General features: G+C 41.9%; 1 protein-coding gene across 1 annotated transcript in view; it reads right to left on the bottom strand.

Moving 5' to 3' along the window:
• Positions 1 to 2,658: 2,658 nt before the first annotated feature.
• GGH (gamma-glutamyl hydrolase) overlaps positions 2,659 to 27,190 on the bottom strand; it is a 184,180-nt gene continuing 159,648 nt past the window's right edge. Inside the window, exons 6-9 of the mRNA XM_078687250.1 lie at positions 24,937 to 25,043; positions 24,755 to 24,845; positions 7,566 to 7,703; positions 2,659 to 7,063 (exon numbers count right to left, since the gene is read on the bottom strand). Of these exons, the coding sequence (XP_078543376.1) occupies positions 6,942 to 7,063; positions 7,566 to 7,703; positions 24,755 to 24,845; positions 24,937 to 25,043 (458 nt within the window). The 3' untranslated portion in view covers positions 2,659 to 6,941. The remainder of the gene's footprint in view (positions 7,064 to 7,565; positions 7,704 to 24,754; positions 24,846 to 24,936; positions 25,044 to 27,190) is intronic.

Below are 27,190 nucleotides of genomic sequence, written 5' to 3'. Positions count from 1 at the left end.
TCCTTATGGCTTTTCCTTTGTCAGGTGCCAATAATATGATTACATTTCTTTCCTGCAATAAAAACATATTTGACAAAAAAAAAATAAGACACAATGATTGTGTGAGACTGTATGGATAACTGTATACTTGTAATAATGATTTTATAATTCACTAAGTATGACTTACTATCTAAATGAATAGAAGAAGTGGTGTTTGTATAAGTGTTTTGCTAAGTAAATATGTAAGTATGATCCATTGTTTGCATAAGTGAGTAGGATGACTTCATATGTGAATAGGATGCGTGCTGTTGTTTAATGTCGATATAGATGTATAAGTATTTTTGATAGTGTTCTATTGTTCATTGACAGCATGTATGAGTGAATCCATAGGTAAGTGATTAGATGTGTGTATACATCTATGAATCACTGAGTGGATTTTTAGATACTTGTATTGCTGTGACAATGGATTTAAATATGATATTCTGTATTTTACAAACAGTGATGAAAAATTGTATTAGTGTATGAAAAGGTGTATGTGATTGTCACGTGGATGATGTCATCAGTGATGTCATCAGTGATGTCATTTGAGATGTCATCAGTGATGTCACTGACCATGTCATGAATGATCTAATATGTGACATCATCAGCAGTGGATTGCGGGTGCGCGAAATATAGTTAGTACAACTAACTATATAGGAGCAGTTTCATTGGTTTTGTATGAGTAAAATGTCCAGCTAACTATAACACCACTAAAACTTATAGTTTTTTTAGTGAATTTCAAAGGTTTTTTAAAAACTAATTCCTAACTATATAACTCCTGAAACCTATGGTTTTTTCAGTGAATTTCAAAGGTTTTTTTAAATGCTAATTCCTAATTATATAAAGCCTGAAACCTATGATTTTTTCAGTGAATTTCAAAGTTTTTTTTAATGCTGATTCCTAACTATATAAGGCCTGAAACCTATGTTTATTTCAGTGAATTTCAAAGGTTTTTTAAATGCTAATTCCTAACTATAACTGGTGTGTAACCTATGGTTTTTTCAGTGAATATATATATATATATATATATATACATTTTTTATGGCAAAATGAAACCCCTCATTTTGTTCCTTTTCAAATTAAATGTATTAAGTGTTACCACTTTATTCCAATCAAGATGACTTCAGGTGTGCCATACTTTTGTCATAAGTAAGACTGTTAGCGTTCTAGTTGTTCTTTAGAACACTCTGGGACATTCTGTCATTGGGCTATAGTTGGGCTACATCTGGCTGATATTTGGGCTACATTTGGGCTCTTATGTCTCTGGTGGCCATCTTGGGAGACTGCGTATCAGAATTTTTTTAATGAAATATAAGAGGATTTGAGAAGTCACTCAAAATGTGCCCTAATTTTTCTTTCTTCAGCACTAATCATAATTTCTATGGCAAAATGAACCCCCTCATTTTGTTCCTTTGCAAATTAAATGTTTTAAGTGTTAACACTTTATTCCAATCAAGATGACTTAAGGTGTGCCATACTTTTGTCATAAGTAAGACTGTTAGCGCTCTAGTTGTTCTTTAGAACACTCTGGGACATTCTGTCATTGGGCTATAGTTGGGCTACATCTGGCTGATATTTGGGCTACATTTGTTTTTTTCTGTCTCTGGTGGCCATCTTTGGGCTACATTGGGCTACATTGGGCTACATTTGGGCTCTAACATATATATAGCCCAATGTAGCCCAATATATATTTTTTCAAAGTTAATTTTCGTAAAAACCACTGGAGTACATATCTTGAGACATAGCAAAGGCACATCGGGCTACCAGTCCCTACAATTTTGCCAAGTTTGGTGGAAAACCATTCAGCCGTTCGGGCTAAAAATGAGTCCAACCGCCCTATGGAAATGAACATGGGGAAAACACGTTTTGGGACCCCCCTTTTATCTCGGCCCCCGCTTGACGAATCCCCCCAAACTTTCAGGGAAGGAGCAGAGCGCCGCGAGGCAAAGTTAAGGAAAATTTCAGGAAGATTCCGCAACCGCCGCCAAAGTTATTCCCAATAGAATGTTGCGATTTCCCTATGGAAAACAATCCTAACTATATATACCTACTGGCTATTGCCAGTAGGTAATATATATACATACATATATATATATATATACATATACATATATATATATATATATATTTTTTTTTTTTTTCGTAGTTTGGTTCTATATTCCGGTATTCTTGTGTATATATATATATATATATATATATATAATTTTTTTTTCCCAGGATGTATGTAAAGCACTGTGGCGTCAAAGGTGACATTGCAAGCGCTAGGTAAAACGTCAAAATAAAATAAAATAAAACAAATACATACATATATTGGTATAATGTACTAGAAATTCGGCTTCTGGCCCGCCTTTATGGCCAAAAAGACGCTTTCCTTCTGACATTTAATAAATAGTTTTCCCAGTTTAATTGCGGTACACAGTGTATGAAATTCACCTTGTCTATAGCAAAAATATGGTCGAAGGATGTTACAGTATCATTTACTGAACTCACATTATGAGGCAGTTAAAAGCTGCACCATGCACTTTTAGGAAGAACCACTATGTAGATTCATTAACCCATGAGGTTTGAAAAATAAATCATTGAATGATGCTGCTGGAAATAAAACGGTGTGCACAGATAAATAAATCAGCAAGAAAATGGTCACCATCATTTTGACAATCTTTAATAAAATATCACTGTGCATTCATCATAGAGAAATCATCATATAATTGCAAACAGATAAAACGTGGTCACTTAAACAGGAAAGTACATCAAGGAAAGGCATCGCTTAACAAGAAGCATATTTCGTGTGGTCCCAGCAGGGTTTCCATGAGTGTCCGGAAGTTGCAGCTGGTAAAACACATCAGTTGCAATGCAGCACACACAGTTACAAAGAAGATCATACAGTGGACAGCGAGTCTGCTCTGCTGCAGCGAACATTTTAGTGAGACCGAAAGGCGGGAGTTTCTAGTCATCGCACTTAGTCAAGTGTTTGCAGTTATTGGAAAGACACTCTGGTTAGTGACACAACTGGAATGTTGCATTCCCTAAAGAGGACGTTTCTTTAACGTAATGCACTTCAAATGCTACTTCCTTATGTTAAAGGTGTTGACACACTTTTCTTGGCATGTAGCATTCACAAGCAAGTTGTAATAGTGTTCACACTCGCCCCTCGTCTACTGTCCACAGTCCTTCACTGCTGTGTGAACACTGTAACTGGGTCACACCGCCCAGGCAGGAGGACAAGGTCCTCATTGTGTACATCATACAACCCGCTATGTTATATCACATCAAATGGCATCACAACCAAGTGAGTTTAGGCCACTGTGATGGAGAAGGAGTGTGCACAACTGGGTGGTCAACCAGGATCAGACTGGGTACTCAAATGTGAGCTCGTGATGTGCAGGACAGCGCTATTCTCCCAGGTTTGACTCATTCAGTTTGCAGGCTGTCTGTACTGGCCACCAAACTGAATTTTCTTGCAAATAAATTCAAATGAGGATTATTTCGTAATACTCCAAAGAAACCCTCACATCTGGTAGAAAAATCTAAAAATGTAAAACAGCCTGGACAGGTCTACTTCTTCCGATTTCTTCAAATTCAGCTATTTTTTAATGGACACATCACTGATTGGTCACAATTGATTGTTCTCAACTACTGGCTGCATTTATCGATTTTGTCAAACAGACATACGCTGAATCCTAGCAACACAACAACTAAATGTATAAATTCACTGTGTCTTGCTCAAACACCCATAGAGCTAACTATGTAGAATAAATAAACAGTAAAAATAAATTATATTTATGGAGTTAAAAATAATGCCAATATTTACTGGGCATGTGAACAACTATTAACATTGTATTGCGACTTAGCAAATGTCTACAATCTAAAGGTATCAAGTAACATGAAATAATGCAAAAAATAAGTGCTAAAGTCCATGCAAATCAGAACACTGAACGTAAGGATTTTGCGGCCTTTTCTGTCACCCACTGGGTGGACCTGCTTCAGCTCTGACCGATGAAATTTTGTTATCTGAATTGGATATTTTAAACCACCAGTTAGTTAATGTCCAGTAGTTTGCTGACAAATTGCACTGGGTTGGTCTAAAGCCTTTGGTTTGCTTCAGCAATATAATAATTTTTTTAATCCTTGACCCAACTACACCACTAATTCTACCTGTATGCAGTTCAAATGAAATTGGGCAGGAATAAGGGACCATAACAGACTTTGACATTAGAAAGAAACATGCTGTTCAAGTACCTCTCTTTTACGTTGCATTTTTAGTTTAAAATACTCTTTTCCTATCACTTTTATTCTACCCATCTGATGTATACTAAATACGTCCTATTATGTTTACCCCTTCCACAAATTCAAGACAACTAACTATTCACCAATGATTGAAGTCCTTATCACTTTCTACCATTACAACAGCGTTGCTGCCACCCACATGAAGACCACTAGACAACTAACTCTGCTCCAACGCTACTATGTAATTCATAGAAATTTACTCTCAAAGTGTGAACACATTCAAGTCACGCAATTATGTTTCGTATTAGTACTTGGAGAATGCCCTGTATTTTTAGTGAGCTTTTATACCAAGATTTATTTTGGTCTTTTCAGAAGATGAGCATATTTTCAGAATCAGTTTGTAAGATCCAGATTTTCATCAAGAGCACAGAAATAATGGGCCAAAATATGCATTTTAAATTTCAGTACCCTAGTCAATCTCAGTAATATATGAAACCCATCCTAGTAACTAGTTTACTGCCGGAGGGCAGTTTTGTGTAGTTCATACACACTACGCTTGACACCATACGCATGTGACTCACGCTGTATACAACCACACCCCTTCTTGTTTATGTTTTTCATTCTTGCATTTCAAATGTTGGGCTGCATATGACTGCAGGTGCGTTCCAACCCATATGGGACAAATGGAACTTCGTGTGTATAAAGTAAAAGTCACATTTATGGTCACTGGTATAAGATAAGATTATTTGTTAATTCTTTTGAAATCCAGGGTTCTATTCTGTGACCAAAACAAACTGGTATCAGTCACTTATTTGAGGAAGTGGCACTGTCGAAGAGAGGACTCTTTTCACAGAGAGAGTTTCCCAAGCGGATACTCAATAGCAAAGGATATGGCGTGGTTATTAATCTCCTAGCCAGTGTCCTAGGGTGCAATGTACCCATCAAACTATGTGTGAAGCAAGAAAGGAGAGAAAATGATGATCTTTGCTGGGACTGACAGAGGAATATTAGAAGAACAGTAGATATTGGCTCACATGGCATCCTTAGGATTAATCCAAAGTGTTATAGGATGCGGTGTAATAAGCCTACAGAACACACAGAGGATGTCAATCACTACAATAGATGATGGGTCTTATTTCTTTACAATAGACACCAGTCAAGCAATTGATCTAAAATTGTCCTCTTACTTTACAAATTGTATTATTCGAAGTGATTGGAGAATTTCTATGGATCACTGGCTACAGATGAGACGTTACTCCCTTTTGGTAAAGTTATGAAGTAGACAATTCAAAAAGGAATAAAAAAAACAGTAACAACAACAGAATTAAAGTAAAATAGAAAATATGCGGTGAAAGCTCTGAGTACATCGCCACTTTACACTTTAAACTCCCATTCCATGAGGTGCTGCATAGAGAGTACAATACTACATTTGTATTTACTCCTCTAAAACCATGACTAACATCATCTGACAATCACTGAGCTAACCAGCAGCAAGGCCTCCTCAAGTTACAGTTCAAGTGATGTGAACACAGAATCCTCAAGCAATCTCCTTTAGTACACAAAAAACAAAATACACATTTGCATTAATGTGGATCCATCTGCTTTGGTCCCCATTTCTTAACAAATGTTGGTATTTTTGAGAAACAGACTGCACTCAGTGACAGCTCTCAACAAAGAGGATAGGCAATATGCTCTTCATGTTGTCTGCTAATTTCATTGAAGAGTCTTATGCGTCATAATCTCGGTGTGTTTGGCAATAAAGTTGAATAGATGTTCCACATTAATACGCATTCAGGCTTGTGTGTGAAACATTTACAAAAGGACAACAATCTTTAAATTACTACAATATTGTTACAGTCAAATACTGGTGGGTTCATTAAGCTCTCCACACCCAACTTGCATTTTAAGTTACCTTTACGGGAATTTTTGAAATATACGTTTGTGTAGAATTTAGCGTACAGAGTTCTGAATTAGTTGAGGCTGTTTCCTGGTGCTCTCCCACATGTATTGATATTTTCAAAAATTAAACTAAACAGGCATGGCTTTTTCATGAATTACCGATTTTCAACCAAAAGGAAATACTCTAGAGCTTTTCAAACCAAACTGGGCATCAAAGAGACATTCACCGGCCCATAATATTGGGGATTAAAGACTGGGTAAAGCGATCTTTTTTATTTTCACTAGATGACCTCTGCATTTTGTTACCAGAATCTTTCAATGGCAACAGTGGCCCAGTGCTACACACAGGGCAGTAAATATGTACACATTTATGCTCATTCACATAAGGAAGAGTATATATGTTTTCATGTGATTGCAATTAAATATATTAGTATAAACTAGTGGCATTACACAATAATCAAAGATCGTGGCACAGTCAATCATAAAATATTGATTGCAGGAACAAGCTCACACCAGAAATAAGTGTATGTCTCTCCAGGCTAAAGAACAAAGATTAGGAACCCTGAAGTAGATTTATGTCACTAACCAATGACTGAAGCCAGCTCCAAATTGGTATTAATGCATCATACACATATTAAACTAAACAAAATCCAATTCAAAGTTCTTAAGATAGTCGCCGCACACCTTGATCTTCTGTCTCAATTCGTGCAAGTTTTTGAATTATGACACAGGAAGTATAGACAAACTGAGTTGGAGAAAGCCAAAGTACATATCACAATCTACCACTGAATGCATATTCAATCAAAAAAATAGATTTGGTCGAACACTGAAATGTTTGCAGTGTAAACTGGATTGTAGTTCTGTATCAATGCTTTCATTTCTTCCTCTTTCTCCACAAAATGGTGATAATTTTTCCTGGCTATAAAAGAAGTAAATATATATTTTTAATGCTTGTGTATCCAAAATCATTTACAAAATTCAACTCCTTTGCACCACAGTATCTGCATAAATTAGTGCGAGTAGGATTGGAGACTCTTAATTGCATACATTGTACTATTACAAGTGTGTATAGAATCCATTCTTCTGAAGACTGATTATTACAGCATGCCTTTGTAAAAAGGACCAGCTACAGGTAAATCATTAATGGGATAAAATGTTGACACTGTAGGCGACACAAAAGTAAGTGGTTTGGGGAGTTACACAGATTGTGTGTCCCTTAGTCCAGTCTAGATATTATTACCATACTAATAGGAGATGTGAGGCCTTTACTAAACAGCCAGTCATATTGTTTGGGGCTAACTGAAGGGCGGACTACCAGAAGTCAGTGTGGATCTGAAAACAACAATGCTTATAAAATATTTACATTTTGTGACATGTGCATGCAGGTCCAAGACGAAAAAGTTTCAGGTACTACTTCTTACCTTCACTAACCAAGAAAGAAGCCATGTAAAATGCTACCCTAATAGCCTGCAGGGAATGCGATGTGCTTGATGGAGACTTCCACTCATAAGGGTTTTTCTCTGGGTGCCACTGCGCGCCATAGATTGGATACTTGTATGCTGCGGGATACAAAGAGGGCAGGATATGTGGTTATTGAGAGTGTAGAATTCACAACCAGCCCTTGTCAATTCCCCCAAGGAGTTAACATAAATAGTACTGTCCTCAATCAACACCGGCTACTACGCGGAGAGCACAATTAAACTGGATATGATCGCTAGGCATTAAGCACCCACTACAAGGGGAGCTGGTAGTACAACATGAAGTATATTTGTGTGACTAATTGAATTTCAGCAGCGCAGAAGCTGAGACAGCCATAGCATGGTTTGACCCCTTCACTTCCCCAAGCTACCATCCAATATTGAATTGCTCTGCCGGTCCAAACTCTGAAATAAAGTAGGGCTGTAGACAAGACCTGTTGGCAGTGTGTCAACTTAACCAGTTCAACCAGATAACACTGAGGATTGGTTTCCAGGTTACCTCCAGCTTTAATCGTTTGCTCAGTGTGATGGATGCACCATAATCAATGTGGCAGCATGTGATAAAGTAGTCTGCCAGATGGCACAATAATGGAGGCAGAGTAGGAGAGAGTTATGATAACATTCATGAGGATCAAAAATGGGGAATTATTTAAAGATGTAGAATTCATTGCCCACGCTCTCAATATTATTTAAGCTAGAATGACGCCCCATTGTCTGCTTATAGCAGAGTTCCTCTTGATCTCTCCTTGTCGCCATTCAAACTGGGCATTAAGTATCTTGGAGTCCTCTTGGAAGAGAAACAACCAAACAAGCCCTCATCAATTCACTTGCCAAATGGGTACAATTTTAAATAAAATTCCTATGAAGAATCAATCTTTTCATTACTGATCTGGATTTCAAACAAGTATCCCTAGCATCCCTAGTGCTATAGAGGTAAGTGACCAGATCTTGCTTATTATGATCTCACTTCACTGACTTCTCATGGGCCACATGTATGAAGCCCAGTGGGTTTCAAGTAGAATGAAGTAGGTCTCAGTTTGCGACCCATTGGGAATCGAAAAAATCACGAGGATGGGGGGCTTGCTGGGGGTCAGCAGACCACAATGTATGTGATTGCTTTTAGTTAAGGCAATCTCGTTTTCCTTAAAAGACAACACAGTGCATTTAAAAAGAAAAAAATTAAGTGTTTTCGTTTTATTTTTGCGAATGGCTTATCACCAACTTTGATTTGGTGATAAAGTGTGAATGTTGTGCCATCGCATTTCGGTCACAAAGCATTTGTAATTACCAATGTGAATCGGTATTTGGAATGGGCACCCTAAACACACCCCTTCCAAATACCAATTCACAAACCCATATTGCAATTCGGTAATAGGTCACTAAATGCCAGTTAGGTATTTGTACATTTGAAAATGCCTTTTGCGTTCACAAACGGGCAGATTCTGTAAATCAGCACATTTCCGACCACAAAATAGCTTTGTACATGTGGCCCCAAATTCCATGGTAAACTCCATTCCCTGTAGGGAGATGGCCCACTTCAACAACTTAGGATTCTCACCCCTCATTTGCTTTAGCCATTAGAAGAGCATGCGGTCCATCTGAACCCGGGTGTGTCCCAAGCAACTATGGTCTCAACTCCTTCAGTACCCAGACGACAGCAAAGGCTTCTCTTTCATTAGCACTCCACCTCTGTTTCTCGGGGAGTAACCTCACAGAGATCAAATGTACAGGCTGGTCTAGGCCCTCATCACTGAGCTGCGATAAAACTGCCCCATGCCATGCTCTGAGGCACTTACTGACCTTGATAGTCAGGCCTGCGTTTTGCAGGCCTAAAGCACTTCCTGCAGGAGAAAGAGGTGGTCTTTCCAGCTGTTACTGAAGACAGCTATGTCATCCAAGTAAGCATCACTGAAGGCCGTCATACCAACCAAACCTAGCTCGCCATTTTTCAGGCCAAAGGATATCACTTTAAACTGAAAAGTAGCCTTCTAGAGTGGAAAAGGTAACCTCTATTTAGCCCCTTTAGTTAGGGCAATCTGCGTATATCCTATAGTTAAATCAAAAGTGCTCAGGAACTTGGCAGCACCGAACCTATCGATATGCACATCAGCTCTGGGGAGTCTTAGTAAATGAGTTGAGCTGCCTATAGAACCGGAGTTCAGGACCAGCACCCAGTGGGGCAGCTTTTGACACCTGCATCACTGGGCTGGACCAAGGGCTACTGGAGTGCTCAATCATTCTAGCTCCAACATCTTAGAGACTTTCTCCTTGATTCTAGCCCCCACTTTATCAGACAGCCTGTGTATTTTGTTTGTGACAGGAAGGGCTGTCTCCTGTGTCAATATCATGGGTACACAGATGTGTAGGCCCAAGAGTGAGGCAAAACAGAGAGGCAAATTGTACCAAGAATGGGTGACAGTCCCCCTGCTGGTCTGAGGCCAGGGTAGGGGAGAGGTTCACACCCTCCGCTGACCCACCTTTCTCTTTTGATTACAGAAGGTCACTGAAAGGTTCACTCTCCACCTCAACCTCCCCATCAACAGCATGGTGACATCAGACTTCTCAAAGTGTGGCTTGAGATGCGTCATATGGAAGACCTTTAAGTGGTGTCAGGTGGTCTTGAGGTCCACCAGGTTGGTGGCCGCCCCTTTCTTCTCAACTATTTCATAAGGTGCAGTCCAATGGTCTTGGAAGGGTCCTGTGCTCAAAAGGCTCCATTACCCACACTTTTTGCCCAGGCTGTAATTCCACCGGGGTGACCGTCTGGTCATACCACTGCTTCATCTCCTCCTGGCTAGCTCCAAGTTCTCAGAAGCTTTTTGCCAGAACTTGGCCATCTGGTACCGGCATATAGCTAACCAAGTCCTCAGCAAGCTTCTTGGGAGCTTGCTCCCACCTCTCCTTAAGCAAACTGAGAAGTCCCCTAACAAGGTGACAATATAGAAGTCCAAAGGGGCTAAATCCATATCCCCTTTATGGCAACTCCCTGTAGGCAAAGCGCAGGCATGGTAAGATGTTGTCCCACTTCCGCTTTATGGACTCATGTAGGCCTGCATGCATGCCCTTCAGGGTCTTGCTGAATGTCTTAACAAGCCCATTTGTTTGTGGATGGTAGGATATGGAGAACTTGTAAGTTACCCCATATTCCTTCCACTTGCACACATAAAGTTGGTGCCCCTGTCAGACACCACTTCCTTGAAGAAAGCCACTCTGGTGAAAATCCCCATCAGGACCCTAGCTTCTGCAGGTGCAGTTGCAGTTCTCAGAGGTATGTTCTCTGGGATCTAGCAGCATGGTCCACCACGACCAAGATAAACCTGTTGCCTGAGGCTGTCTTGCGGTCCAAGGGCCCTACAATGTTGATGCCCACCCTTTCAGAGGGAGTGCCAATGACAGACAATGGGTTCAGGGAAGCTTTCGGTTTTCTGCCTGGCTTACCACTGTCCTGGCAAGTTAAACATGTCCTACAAAACTTATTTCAGGAAATCTTCATCCAGGGCCAATAAAAGTGGGGGGCATGCCTGGCAAATGCCTTGTCCTGCCGGAGATGTCTTGCCAAGGATATCTCACGAGCCAGCCCCAGTAAGAAGGCACGGTAGCAGTGGGAGACTACCAATGCATGTGTCTTCCCATGCACAGGTGCCTTAGGGACACTATGCAGGAGGTAATTCTTTTAATATATGCAGTGATCCCAAGAGGTATCAGTAGCTGCCTGGGCTTCAGCTTGCTGCCTCATGGCATCTGAGATCGTGCACTCTCTCTGTGCTTTACAGCATCCTTGATGGGTTCCCTTTCTGCTTGCCATCCAGCAAGCTCAAGCAGGTCACCATGGGAGGCAATGTCCTCCCCAGTACGCTCTGGGGCCTCCTCCAGCACCCCATCCACCTCCACTATGGGACATTCTGGTTTCCCATGCCTCTTTCCCTGACTTTCTTAACAGCTGTCTGGGTCATTTTTCCGGGCTTCAGGCCTCCTCAACTCTGTTTATGGGCAGCAATGGATCTAGTAGTCATAAAAACCTACTCAGGCAAACCCAACTTCCATGTCCAGGTGTAATCTGAGCTCGCTTCCTTTCAGGAAGTGTGCTCAAGGTCAATCCCTAGCCGACAGTCTACAGGCAAGTTTTGCAGCAACTTTCAGAAGACCTAAGAACCCCCACCCCACTCAAAGAGACTTACAGCCACAGAGTAGTGGCTCTCCTGGCTGTCTGCTACTAAAACCTAGTGGACTGTATTGGAAATCACTTGCTCAGAGGAAAGGAAAATTACACTTTTCATACTGACTTATGGGCCCATGAGAGCCTATACCCTCTGCCAATGATGGTGACCCACTGTCTATAATTTACAGTATTGGAAGACAAGGAGGCTTTTGGGAACCATCTCCTCGAAAGACTCCATCATGCTTGCATCCAAGGGGACGCGCTCATATGGATCACCTTCTTCACCGGAATAACCACCTTCCACCTCTGAACGCAAGGAGATCACCTGCAGTGTCACCGAGGGCTTATTCCTCAGCCCCATGCTCTTCAACGCATATAAGACGGTGCTGGCCAACATTGTTAGATCCCACGGTCTCAACATAATTTCCTACGCAGACGACACTCAATTCATAGTCTCACTCACTGACGACCCCACCAGAACCAACTTCCACAGATGCATGACAAACATCACTGCCTGGATTAAGAACAAATGCCTGTAGCTGAACGCTTGACAAGACGGAAGTACTGATCTTTGGCAGCAGCAGCAACACATGGAATGACTTGTGGAGGCCATCAGACATAGGACCAGCACCCACTCTCCAACCATGCCAGAAACCTCAGAATCGTCATTGACAACAAGCTCACCATGAAAACACAGATGAACGCCATGTCCTCTGCGTGCTTCCTCACTCTGCGCATGCTACATAAGATCTTTAGGTGGCTACCCCTACACACAAGATGCACCGTAACATAAGCTCCCATTACCAGTCGACTGGACTACGGCACTGCCATTTAGGTAGGAATCACTGCACACCTTCTACAGAGACTTCAGATCATACAGAAAGCCGCAGCAGACCCATCCTCTGCCTTCCTCGACGAACTCACATCACAGGAACCTCCACTGGCTCACAGTATAGATGAGATGCCAATTCAAGCAGCTGACCCACGCGTACAAGGTTCTACACAACCAAGGACCCACCTACATTGACCACCGCCTGAACTTACACCAGGCATCGAGAAACCTACACTCCACCACCCTTTCACTTACCTAAACTCCCCGTGTCTACTGAAGCAGAAGTGGAGGACACTTCTTCACCCACGTAGCAGCAAAGACCTGAAACAGCCTCCCCACGCATCTCCAGACCATCACGTCACTTCTGGAATTCTGAATGGCCCTCAAGACCTAGCGGGTCGAATAAGCCTCCAGGGCCTGCATGCGCCTAGATACCCTATCAGGTGATTAGTTGTGCTGTATAAATCCCGATTGCTTGATTAATTGACTGTACCTAATATACACCCCAAAGTTTAAGGAAAGCCCACAAACTTTCAGACCCAGCTTGCACTAGAAGTCAAGGAGCTGTAGGTGATTTTTTTTTTTTTTTTTTTTTTTTTTTTTTTAATCCTCATTTCACCATTGGCAAACACAAATGAACACTAACAGCCCTAGTTGTGTCCTGGGCCCCCCGGGCTGAAGTTGTTGCTTATGCCTTAGGCCGGCCCGGCCTGCCCATTTTGTCCAGGGCATGGTGTAATCATAGGACCCCAAGGCTTTAGACCAACCTCATTTCTTTTCCCCACTCTAACAAGGGATCCCACACCATACTATTTACATTTGTGTAATGCAGCTTCAAGGCGTGCCATTCTCAATACAGCTCTAAGCCAATTCTCGTACAGGGGGGGGCTCGGATCTTTCCAGATATTACAAATCTCTCTGCGGGCAACAAGAACAAGGTTAAAAAATAAAGCCACCTGTGTTTCACCAAATCTACAAACAAAATCGGTGTCTAACCCAAAAAAAATTCTAACTGTGTTCAACTTAATTTTAACCTTATAAATGCCATCCAAAGCTCTCTCTACATTGGCCCAGAAAAGATCTAAACTGGGACATTCATAAAACATATGGATGTCGTCGACCTCCAGTAAACCACATCTAGGACAACAGCATGGTGAAGAGGCAAACTTAGATATCTTTTTGGGGGTGTAATATAACCTGTTTAAGACAAAAAAATGCTTTTTCTTAAGAGAAGCAGTCCTGACAAATCTGTAAAGATAGTGGAGAGATGTTTCGTATAGTGTGCTTGAAGCAGCCTCTAAGGGAGAGGAATTCCAAACACTATGCAATGGTGGTGTATGCCCTTCCTCAACCTCAAGCATACTTCTATACCAATACCCCACTTCTTTTTTCTTATACCTAGGTGTTAAAAGGGCGGATTTAATGTCCCAATTGCCACAGATGTTAAGCTTCTCTACAGAAAACCAAGAACAAAGTTGTATATATTTGAATCTGGAGAAAGAATCTCCAATCTTTAGCCTCAACACCTCCCAAGGAAGAACCCCTTCCGATGTTACCAGGTCAGACCACACTGTTATGCCAGCCCTTTTGATAGGAATGGAGAGACTGTCTTTAAGGCATATTGGTAAACCCGGGGAATCCCAAATTGGAGCTAGGTCAGAATAATATTTTATGCCCCATCTTGCCTTAACTCTGGTCCAAACTAAAAAGGCCATTTTCAAAACCTTTAGACGTACCTTTTTATAGAACTTTGGTGCCCCAAACTTGTACAAGAAACCGGGCCCTCCCCCTTCCTGACGAGCCATAATTCCCAAGATCTTTCCCCAGTTGGATTCGTCATGGTTAGAGAGGAGACTACGGATGTTCTTTAGTTGGAAAGCTAGGGCATACCCCAGGACATCTGGAAGAGCTAAACCTCCCTTTAACAGTCTTCTTTTCAATTTCTTCCACGATAACCTAGAGTTCTTATTAGCCCAGATAAAACTTCCAATTTTTCCTTGAATTCTACCGAGCATTCTTTCAGGGAAAGCCAGGGGAATCATATTAAAAAGGTATGTAATCTTGGGCAGTATCACCATTTTAACCAAGTTGACTCGGCCGTATATCGTTAAGGGGAGGTTCTGCCATCTCAGAAATAGCTGATCAATGTCCTTGGCCACCCTCTTAATGTTTATCTGGGGTATATTGGTTATGTCATGAGTTATTAGTATACCCAGATATCTGAACGGACTACTTTGAACTCCATACCAGTTGTTAGTCCCCGAACACATTATTTCAGTTTTTAAAGAATTAGTGAGGTACCCTGAGTATTGGCCAAAATCAGACATAATCTCATCTACTCTGGGGAGAACCTCTGCAGGATTGTTTGTATAGATCATCAGATCGTCCGCATACAGCGCAAGCTTACAGCTGTACTCATCCACATTGAACGGAGTTATTCGCTCATCCAACCTCAACGCTTGCGCCAGGAGCTCAATGTAGAGGTTGAACAAGAGGGGCGAAATAGGACACCCCTGCCTTGTTCCCCTACTGATGTTAAAAAGAGATGTCAACAGACCATTCAACAATAGATTAGCAGAGGCCCCTTGATAGCAGCCTCTCAGTACATGGGGAAAGATTGTCCCGAACCCCATGACGTTCAGGACATCCCATAGGTAGCCCCAGTGGACACGGTCGAAGGCCTTCGCGGCGTCATATGCAGCCACAGCCAGGGGCTCCGACCGTGCCACAGCCAGATCTATGCTGCCGATCAACTGGGAAGTCAGTTCATGGATGTACCTACCAGGCATAAAACCCTTTTGGTCAGAATTAATGAGTAGGGGAGCCAGTTTGGCCAATCTCCCTGCCAAAATGCTAGTAAAGATCTTATAGTCCTCATTTAACAGGGAGATTGGCCGAAAAGAGTCTGCCTTAAGAGGGTCCTTCCCTGGTTTAGGTATAAGAACAATTGTGGACTCCTTCCAAGTAGGTGGTACCCTGCCCTCCAAACTATACACGTAATTGAAAAGTTGACAGAGTCTTGGAAGTAAAACGTGCTGGAGAACTTTATATACATTGCCAGGGAGGGCGTCTGGACCGGCTGCTTTGTTATTTTTAATCTTTTTTATATGAAGGCTTACTTCTTCGATCGTAAATGGTCCATTCAAAATCTCACGCCCTTCATCTGTCAATTTAGGTAGGGCCTTATTTTCTAACCACCGCAGTGAGTTATTAGCGCTTGGGGACTGTTCTTCCTTATATAATTCAGAGAACATGACAAGAAGGCGTTCCTCCATGTCTTCTTGTTTAGAAGAGATGGTACCCTGGTCATCGATAGTTAATTTATTGATATTATTTCTCACCCGGTCTGCCCTGATCTTGCTGGCCAGGGTCGCCCCTGCTTTTTCTCCATACTCATAATTTTCCATGGAGTATGTAGCCCACTGAGCCTTAACTTTCTGGTCCAATAATGCTCGATATTCAGATCGGAGGCAATCTAGATCTACCAGGATCTGAGATAAATTATCTGCATGTGATTTCTGCCTTAAATTTTCTAGATTAGAGATGTTGTCTTCTAAGATTTTAAACTTCAATTTCTCTTTGTTAATGTTAATGTTAAAATAATTTTATATAGCGCACGGCTACTCCAGGGAGTGTCCCGGCGCCTGTTTCCTGTTATTAGAACAGATCAGGCTATGGAACTGACCTCGAATATAGGCCTTAAATGTGTCCCATACTATTTCAGTCGGGGCTGATACCCAATTATCGGAGAAATAGTTGGTAGTAGATACGGTTACCATAGTAATCAAATCTGGGTCTTTAAGAGCTGTACGTTGTAAAGTCCACCTGGAAGTGGTTGCTCTAATAAACACCCTTTTTGAAAGAATAAACATCACAGGGGCATGGTCAGATAATATACTGGGCAATACTTCTATCTCTACCAATTTGTCCAGACATAATCTATCCATAAGAACATAATCCAGTCTAGAGGCATGCCCATGCTTTTTGCTAAAATATGTGAAGCCCGGCTCGTTTCCCTTCTTAGCTCTCCAGGCATCGATTAGCCCAAGCTCGTGCATCATATTTTTCATGGCTCGTCGAGATCTCGGAGCTGCAATGTGGCGGCTGTGGTTGGACCGGTCTTGCTGGGGGTCGAGGAGGACGTTAAAATCCCCTCCTATAACTATAGGGGTATTAACCTGAGCCAGAGTGGACTGTATGTTTAATATGCTAGAAGGATCACCTATGTTTGGCCCGTAGTATGATATAATAGTTACTTCCTTTCCACTAAACTCGGCCCCTGCTAGGACCCACCGCCCTGACTGGTCTGTTAAACTATATTTTAGAGTGCCGCCACTACCCACTTTAATCAGAATGGCTACTCCCTTATTAGTGACAGACTGCCCGGAGCAGCAAAATGAGGCTATCCATCTAATTTTTCCCAAAAATTCCCTTGCCTCAGTGATACTTAAATGGGTCTCCTGAAGGAGAATCATTTTAGCCGTGGACTGCTCTAGATATTTTAAAATTAACATATGCCTCCGAGGACATCTAAGCCCATTGACATTCCAGGAAATACAAGATATGTTATTATCCGTCATCAACTGGTCTCTCTCGCCCTGAAGCGTGGTGAACCCACTTTTCTAAATATATACGCCTGCAATTATTGTGAAATGAGGAAATTTTTTTGTTTTTTTCCCCTGCCATCCCCCACTCTTTCCTCCCCCCTCCCTCCCTGGGGAACCCTCCCTTCCTTCATGAGCCTTGAGCTCCTTGACGGAACCTGCTCTCTCCCCCCAAACTATATGGATTAGTAAACGAAAAGGTGCTTGCTTTTCCAGAATGATTCGGCCTAATTTAGTGTATCATAAAAAAAAATACATTGGAACAAAGCAAAGAAAAAGAAAAAGGAAAGTATAGATATACTGCTCGTGCTGTCCCTACCGCCTGACTACCAGCTGCATTGCCTCACCATTCCCTTCTTTTCCGCCCCCCCTAATTTTTTCAATCAGACTGTCTGCTTCTTCTACATGACGGATGTTGTGCATGTGATTATTCCACATTACGCGGAGTGAGGCGGGGAATCTAAGCCGGGCACGCGCCCCTAATGAGTTGAATATCGTAAGTCTCTTCCCCATCTCCCATTGTTTAGACGCAGTAATGTGATAAACATCAGAACGTATTGTGAAAGAGAAGGGCGTAGAAAAGGATGTTGATCTTATTGAGCCAGCTTTAAGGGCAAGGGAAAGGATCCTCTCTTTAATGGAATATGTCAAGAAGTTGACAAGGATCTTCCTGGGACGCTCCTTTGCAGGGTTTCTTCTGTACGGATCGCGATGGACTCTCTGGATATCTGTCAATAAATCCTGATCAGCATCAGTTGAGTCCTTTAAGATAGTAGTTTTGAGGACAGCAACGATAAAATCCTTTATATCTTTTCCCTCGAGGTCCTCGGGCACATTCAAAAATTTCAGATTGTTCTTCCTTGAATGATTTTCAAGTCTTTCAAGGTCATCCTGCATATCTCGGTTTTGTTGAGCCAATTTATCCATGGCTTCTGAGGAAGCGGCAATTGCTTCTTTGATCTTGGGGAGCTCTGCTTCTAAGGCGTCAGTCCTTAGGGAAACCTCCTCCACCTTTTTGGCCACGGCCTCACACGAGGCCTGAATGGCCATCTGATTCGACTCTGAAATGGAGAAGCGCTTCACTATGTCCTCCCTCAGGCCCAATAGAATAGCTGCCAAAGACCCAGAGATAGAGTCTGTTGGAGAGGTTTGACTAGTAGATGAATTACTATTAATTGGGCCTGTGCTCTCAGGGTTATGAGTGCTGCCGACCTCCTCTTGGTTAGATGAATCAGTCTTGGAACCCCCCCGATCTCTCACAACTATATCCTGCTCCCCTTCATCATCTTGGACATCGTGGATATCTAGGGCAGAAAAGCTATTGGAAAGTTCAATTGCGGGATGAACAGTGCCCGCTAATGGTGATGATGACATCTGTGTCTTGCGGTCAGATTTAGCTGGCACACCCTCCGTGTTCGTTACAGCGGATGCCGTATCTGCCTGTGTTGGTCTGTAGTATGGGCAACGTTATTTACGTCAGATTCAGGTTGGATAGGTGTAGTACCGATTGCAGCCATTGTCTTTTGCTTTTCAGATCCAGAAGAGGAGAGGACCTTGTAGTAGGATTTCAGCGACGGTGTTACCTTCGCTGAAGCTAAGGTGCCAGCTTTAGCTTTCCTCCAGCCTTTCCCTGTTCCAGGAGGGGTATCTACTCTAGGAAGCCCCCCCCTTCTTTTTCTTTTTATGTGATGTAGGCTTGACTTGAATTATGGGTGGAGAGACAGATGGAGTTTCGTTTAGTGAGTTTTGTGGAGCAAATGTTTGGTTAGCAGCCCGATTTCTTAGTGTATAGCGGGTGACTCTCGTTTGATGTACCTTCCTTTGTTCTAGTACTGGTATATCTACCAAGCCCAATTCCAGTGCAGGAACAACGAGGTCGCAAACCACAGCACTAACGCCTTTTGTCTCCATACAAAACCTCTTCCTGTTATCACAAAAGAGACCAGGGGGAGCACACCCTCTGACAGGAAATTGAATAAATTTGTGTCCAATATCAAAACTTTTTATGTGTGAGTTGCCTGATTCCTTGTTCCGATTCCAGCCTTCTTCTCTCTTGTGAGCCTGAACCACCCCAGCCTTTAGCAAAAAGTCCAACAGCTCCGCAAATATGGGAAAGCTGTAACGATACACTCGCGGGGGTTCCACATGATCTATGTTGACTGCCCCTGCTCCAGAAACGGGTCTAATCAGCCTGCCCGTATTTCTCCGCCAAAGTCGTGCAGCGCCTAGCTCACGGAGCCAAGCCGGCTCTGAAAGGTGGCCGCCCCCTTCAGAAAAAAACATCCGTGTTTTCCCAACACTCCCAACACTTTGGCAGCAGGTGATCTTTAAGATTAAACAAAACCACTGGTATCGTACTAAAAAAGAAAAAAAATCTGCAGGAAAGGCGGCAGACTGAAAGGTCCGACTAACAGGCACCAAACACCGGGTCAAGGCGGCATCGGCATATGCCGCGTATACTGTGCACAACAAGAAGTAATGATCCCGGTAAAAACCTCAGAGGGTCCCACTGAAATACCTTGCATACGGTACGTGTGGTGCTTCTCCTCCTTTCCCCTAGTGCAAGAAACGCCGAGCAGAGAGCGCCGAAAAACAGCAAAAAATGCACCTGAACACGGAGAGACCGGCAAGCTGCTGCCGGGCTCAAAACGCCATAGTCTCCATAGTCAGGGGAAAGAGCTCCGTCACGGCCGTTAGCTTCCGGCCGTCATGTTCCCCCGATCTACACAGTAGCCAAACGGTCCATGTAGGTGACTTTTATACCATTGTATGGACATGTTCTATTATTCAGAAATACTGGCAGTCCAAATTTGCGACTCTGCCAGAGGTGTTGGGCCAAAAGTTGGAGGCCTTAGCCAGAATTGTGTTGCTCAGCCTAGAGGATGAGATGTGAGGCACAAGATGGGGCTGGGACTTGGTGGGGCTAGGAACATTACTTGCTAATATGGATGTGGCCATATATTGGAAGACACCAGATGCCCCACCTCTGTGAGGGAATGGAGGGCATGCATGGATCGTTTGGCTAAACTGGAAGAACCGATTTACCTAGCTCATGAGCGCCTCAGGAAACCTCAGAAGATATGGGTGAATGTGGTGGCTATATTAAGGGCTGAACACTGCAGTGGCGTGAACTCAGGAGGGTGGGGTGGGTTGATTCTGGCAATCAGTAATACTGTTATGGGGATCCCCTGTGTGTGTACTGGCTTTTTTATATTTATACTGTGTTGTTATGAAAAAAAATCTTTGAGCATCTCCAGGAAAGAAAAGGATCAGATCAGAGCTGGTTAGTACGAAAAAACTGACAAGTCTGTGGGCATTTACAACCTCACAATTTAGTAGGTAATTACAAACTGTCAAGGCAACCCACTCCTTCCACAACCGAACATATGCATGGGTTTACTACTTTTGGAGGGGACATTTTCAGCAGTAAAACCATTACTATCTGTCAGGCATCCTTCTGTCAATACCGGACAGGCATAAGAATAGCCTATTTTCATCTGTAAATGTATTTTTACAGCCAAAAATGGCACTGGGAATCATGGCTTCAGGAGCACAAGGGGAAAAAGCACAAGTTCATAATGGGTCCTCAGTGCGTGACAGTAAATCATTTGTACTGTGTAAAAGCAAACAAGTCGATGATACTGGGTATTATGAATAGCTGAACAATTAATGCATTCATTTCTGGGAGGTTTTCTTTAGACCTTCTGTACAACTGAATTGAAGAATCCCACAGCATTTCCTTTACAGAGACTTGGGGCCTTATTTAGAGTTTGGTGGCCGGGTACTCCATTATTAACATGGCAGAGTACCTCTTCCACCAAACTTGCAGCTCCCCTGATCTATTTGCAGTCAGGAGAACAAACACATTTTTAACAGCAGAGACTGGGCTGTCTCTATGGAAAGCTTTCACAGGCGGCCCATCCAGTATGTTGGACTTGGCCCTATCTGCAGGGTTACGCTTAATCTTTTTCTTTCCATCCCTACTATTTTATGAATTTGTTTTGTTGGCTTTAGGACTCTGTGCACTTTACCATTGCTAACCAGTGCTAAAATGCTTGTGATTACCTCCTAAAACATGGTAACATTGACTTACACTTGATTGGCATATTTAATTTACTTACAAGTCCCTATTAAAGTGGTATAGTATGTACCCAGGGCTGTTGTATTAAATGCTACTAGTGGGCTTGCAGGACTTATTGTGTCACCCACTTAAGAGACCGCTTAAAACATTTCTCAGAACTGCCATTGCAGTTTGATGACATCTTTAAACTTCCAACTTGATTTGTCAAAATAACCCTCTTGCTAAGCCTTAAACTAACCTCTTATTACTTATAAGTCACCTCTAAAGTAGGTCCTAGACATTCCAGAGGGCAGGGTATATTGTAATTAGAAGGTTGGACATGTACTTTAAAGTTTTACATGTCCTGGCAGTGAAAAACTCACAACTTTGTTTTTCACTACTGAGGTGCCAACCACTCTCATAGGATAACATTGGGTTGCTTTATTATATTTACTAAGTGTTAACTTTTGATTGAGAGCGGGTAGGAATTTTATGTTTGGTGTCTGGAAAATTTTATTTAAAATTCCCTTCAATGGCAAAGTCAGATTTTAAATCACAATTTTGAAAATATTACTTTTAGAAAGTTGGCATTTTCCTTCTCTATTTGGTGCCTACAGTCTGTCCCTGGGTTATATGACTAAGGGCCAGATGTAGGTAATCTCAATTTACCTATTCTTAAATACCGAATTTTACTGATTCGGTATTTAAGAATAGGTAAATGGGATGTAGAAAATTTTTCGGTAAAAATTACCGAATCGGTGAGATTCGGTAATTAAGAATCGGTATTTACCGATTCAGTATTTACCGAATCGGTAAATACCGATTCAGTAATTCCCATTCATTCCCATGGGCCCGGAGGCCCATAGGAATAAATATGAATTACCGATTCGGTAAATACCGAATCAGTAATAGGGGGAACCCTTTCAAGGGTGGCAGGGTGTCACATGACACCCTGTTGCACCCCTGAATAGTGCATGGGTGCACATGTGGCACACATACATGCCCCAAGGGCATGTATGTCTGCCACATGGCACTGAATAAAAAGCAAAAAATTGCTTTTTAAAGGAATTTGTTATTTACCACGAACTAATGGTTGGTGGTAAATAACGAATCCTTAAATGTAAGAAGCACTCACTTGAGTACTCCCTACATTACAGATTCGGTAATTTACTGAATCGGTATTTTAAGAATTCAGTAATTTACCGATTTTTTAAATTATTGATTCAGTAAATTACCGAATCCTGAAATGTGGCCTCCTACATCTGAAAAGTTTAATACCGGTCGGTAACGGCGGAAATTCGGTAATTTCGGCCGTTAACGACCGGTGTTAGGCTTCCTACATCTGGCCCTAAGTATGGTTGGCAGTTGTACTTCGTATATTCCTCTCAGACAGCAGCCCCACAATAGAGGGATTAGTGTGCCTGGATTGGTCATCACTGGGAGGATAGAGGGGATCTGGGCACAGCCCCAGTTAAAAGTCAATAGTCTCATTTAAAGAAGGCATCAGGTATAAAAACACAACCTTGAGACCCACTCTTCAGTACACATCTGGGCCTGTGGAAGATGCAGAAGGAGGACTACTGTGCTGCTCTGCTGCTGTACTGCTCTGCTGCCCTGCTGCCTGAGTGGGAAGGATTGGACCTGCAACTTAAACCCCGGACCACCAGAGTAACTCTAAGGACCTAGCTGGCTAGCATCCTGATCAGAACCTCTGGGACAGAAAAGGCTCCTACCATCTTGAACGCTGCAACTGGACTCTGCTTGCTGTGAGTCCTAACACCCCAAGTTATGCCACCCCAAGCATGGTCCCCCGAAGGTGCTCTGCCAGCCCAACTGTGGTCCTAGTGGAACCCCAGCTACACAACACATCCCCAATGCAGGCCTTCGCATCATAGCCTGCAGATGCTCAGAACCACTGCTGCCCAACGCATCCATGACACAGGACCTCACAACGCTCCGCAACCAGGATTCAAGGTACTTTGTTCAGTGGGAGTAATTTGACGCTGTATCTGGCCCACACTCCATTGTGGGTGACCTGAACTTCTGATTTTGCCCTGGTCCGGTATGACCAAAAAACCACAGTCGGCGCATTGTGCTTTTAGGCACTATTTCTACACAAATATTTTAAATTGCTTATCTCAGATTCTAATGTGATTTTTTTGCCATTTGGGCATCACATTTTTATTAAAATTAACTTTCTTTTTCTACATTTGTGTGGGATTTTTCTTCTGTTGTAATTTCACTTTACTGCGGTTTATATGCTGTAAAAATACTTTAAAAATTGCCTCTAAGTTAAGCCTTACTGCCTTATGTGCCAAGCTACCAGACAGTTAAGCAAAGTAATTTAGCGGCTTTAGTGGTTCACCCAAAGGAGGATTGTGGATGTTGCTTTAACAGTATTTACACCGCACTCAACCAACAACCCAATTTCTCAAATGGGCTGTTGGTCAAAATATCTCAGACCATCCACGCTACATTTTCTAATTTGGCAATGCCACTGACCTGTTCATTTAGTATGTGTTTTAAAGTTATTTTGTGCTATCCATGCATGTTTTGGAACATTGTCAAAAAAGCATAAACACAACAAAAGTGCTATTTCGATGTATCCAGCTATTGATTGAGTGTTTATTTCTGAGAACCTCAGCATCTGAAGGACATCGTTTTTTGTTAAGGCTGGTTTGACTGTTTCTGCAAGTGAATATTCTATGCTGCCTAGGGAGAAAAAAAAGTTACTAGTACTAATATTTCTTCCTTACGTTCTCATGGACAAAGATCTGTGTGAAGAAACTGATTGTATTACCAGTCATTGTCCTAGTATAGGAACCAGTACACACTTTCAGTTCACCAACTTGTCATTCTTCCATATGTAACTTTGAATTTTTTTCTGTTTACTTATGAAGAATTTTGTGTCGGCGTCTGGTTTGAGGTTGACATGTGATCTTGATAGCATCTAGTAATTCACAGAAATGTATTAACGAGAATGCCTGCTGGAATCAGTCAATATTGGATCGTGTAGTTGAGAAATCAACATATGTTGCTTTCTTTAGCTGAAAACATAGAAGTCAGCTCAGCTAGGGAAATTAACTTTCACCTTAGGACCATCTTCAAAGGACACTTCAAATCAAGCCAAATGGAAGCTGACGGTCTCTGCCCCAACTAAGCACACGAGCAACGTCTTCCCTCCTAGGATTAATTGCTGGTGGTTTACAAAACAATTAAGACTCAATGTATGATACAGTTGGCTGGAGAGACCATGGAAATACTAAATCAATCATGTCAGTACAGTACCTTTCATTAATTGGGCTTTTAACTTAGAAGTATTGAGACTTTTGATAACTCATTTTGAAAGAAATGACAGAGTAATAGCTGCTGCTCCCGACTCATGGTTAAAGAATAGCAATGTGTCAGTTCTGCTCTGGTTCAATTTTTCCTATACTTTTTGGTTGTTTGAAAATAATTGAGCAAACTGATATATACCTTCCATCGTGGATACAAATTCCACCTGACCATCTGTGTTGGTGGTCAACACTTTATAAAACTTCCTCAGTTTCTCATTGTCAGTATAATTCTGAAATCAAACAAAAAGACAACATGAAAAGGTAATCCAGATTAAAAAAAAATAACAATTAACATTTTGCCACAGGACCATCTCCACGTACCTTCACTGAAAGACTCCAGTCGTGGAAATTTGCTGTTAGGGGTTTTGTTGCTAGGGCTTTCACTAGATCCTTGGGGACATCTCTGAAAATCTTACTTTTATCTGGAACTTAAGACCAGAAACACATGGGTATATCAAAGCAAAACATTAATATCACTATACTATCGATCAATGAATAAAAACATATGAGTCATATATAAAGATCAGCGTGCACAGAAGGCAAGCATGAGTGTGCTTCAAGCCTGATTGCATTCGTGAGTGCTTCAGCCTGATTGCAGTCTGTTGTACCAATCAGGCAAAGAGATCAAAAGGGCATGGCTCAATCTTTTTCCTCATTGGAATGGCCGAGACATGGATGCATGTGCCCTTACTGATGACCAGATGCAATATAGTCTGCCAAAAGAAGTAGTAACTAAATCTAAAACTGCGTAAAACAATGCAAATATTGTTCTTTGTCATCTACCCCTAACAAAGGAGAACATCAATATATGCTAGGTTGGAGTTCTGTGACCATTATTTGTTGAAATAAAATTCCAAGTTTGGATATTCTGTGTAAATAGTCACCACTCTGTAGATGAGGTTACAATATTTTTAGAAACAGAATAGATTTCGAACCAGTCAGTGCACAATTTGCAGCAACTTTTACCAATTTCATTTTTGTACATCTAGCCCAAAATGAGCAAAAGTTGAAGTCAGAACACACATGTTTAAGCTTGGAAAATAAGTAAACCTACGCGAAGATCTAAGAAAATGTAAGGTATTTTGAAGTAAGCTGATACATTTTAATGGACTTTACAAGCCACATTGTGGAGTTACTGTATTTAGTCAACCCAGTGCTTAATTTGAGCAGATGTTTTCCGGTGCTCAGCACCGGCACATAATCCTCAGCACCAGTGCTTATAGCGCCAGTTAAGGACACACTCATTTGGAAGGCAGGTGATTTCCCACAGAATCACAGGATGTTGAGTCACACAGACTCAAACCTGGTTCCCCAGCTCTGAAATCAGCAGCTCTAGCCATTAGACCAAGTCCTCTCCAGAATAATAAGTGCCGGGACTCTAGTCAGGAAGCAGTTTGCCTCAGCACATTTCTCCTGTTAGCGCTGCCTCCTGAGGAGAGCCCCGGCACTTTTTATTTTACAAATTAACCACTGAGTCAACCTCAATTTATTGAAGAACAAATGACAAACAAAAGGATAAAGCACATAAGTTAACTAGCTCAGTCACTGTTCAAACGTCTAACTTATTAACTTGTAACCCTTTACCAAAATCATCAGACCAAAGTTATTGCTTCTCCAACTGATGAGGCAAACAATTGCTAAACTTTTCTAGAAAAGTTTAGCAATTGGCTATTGCTTTAGACACATTTTAAATGTTGATCTTGATGGGTAACGCAGATTATGAAGGAAAAGGATCAGTGGGACTCACTTGATTTTAGACACCTTCAACTACATTCATGTTTGGGCACCTGTTAGTTGAATTGAGAATTGCGTGTTAACCAGGCTATTTGTTGAAAGAACATTAATTATATCTAAAATAATAGTGGTGCACAAAAGTAATTAACTTTAAAATTGCATGGCAAAAATTGAAACGCTGACCTTCTAATTGAATATTAGAATTTCCAATGGTACAACTTGTAGATAGTTCTGGAAGCTGGCATTAAGTGGATTTAAGGAATTCAAGCATGTGACAAGCCCATCACTGGGACAGAGAGTTTTTAAATATTAACGTAAGTCTTTTGCCAAGACTGCCTCAATATTACTTCAATTTAGGAAACGAATGTTTCTCTGTAAAGTACACTATATTACACTATGGTAACAGTACACTTCTGCTCTCAGAAATCAGCTATCTCTCCAATCACTCGTTGACTATGTTCTCGCCCTGGACCCTGGACTGCACTTTGCCACATTTTGGCTAGGGTTGCACTAAATAAATAACCAGCACATTTATAATATATAAACATTAAACATTTATTTCCCTCGGACAGGGGATGCTATCACTCCTAGAAACGATCGAGAGACCTCCTCACCAACCAAGACTCTGGAGCAAAAAGGCCCCTCGGGCATGACCAACGCTGCATAAACCCTCCAGAGACTTCAATATTCATGATCTCTGTCCTAGACTTACAGCTCAGTTTGTTTTGGAGGGCGGGGTGACAGATGCTGCTGGGAGTGGGGGGGTGGGGAGTGTGAGGTGGAGGGACACTGGGGAGACACAGATGTTCAGCAAATTAACCAGTCTTGTTAAGATCACCAC

This window comes from Lissotriton helveticus, chromosome 4_1 (assembly GCF_964261635.1).
Source record: "Lissotriton helveticus chromosome 4_1, aLisHel1.1, whole genome shotgun sequence".
Taxonomy (NCBI): domain Eukaryota; kingdom Metazoa; phylum Chordata; class Amphibia; order Caudata; family Salamandridae; genus Lissotriton; species Lissotriton helveticus.
Note: the sequence above shows the minus strand (reverse complement) of the source record. Positions and strands in the feature narration are given on the sequence as shown.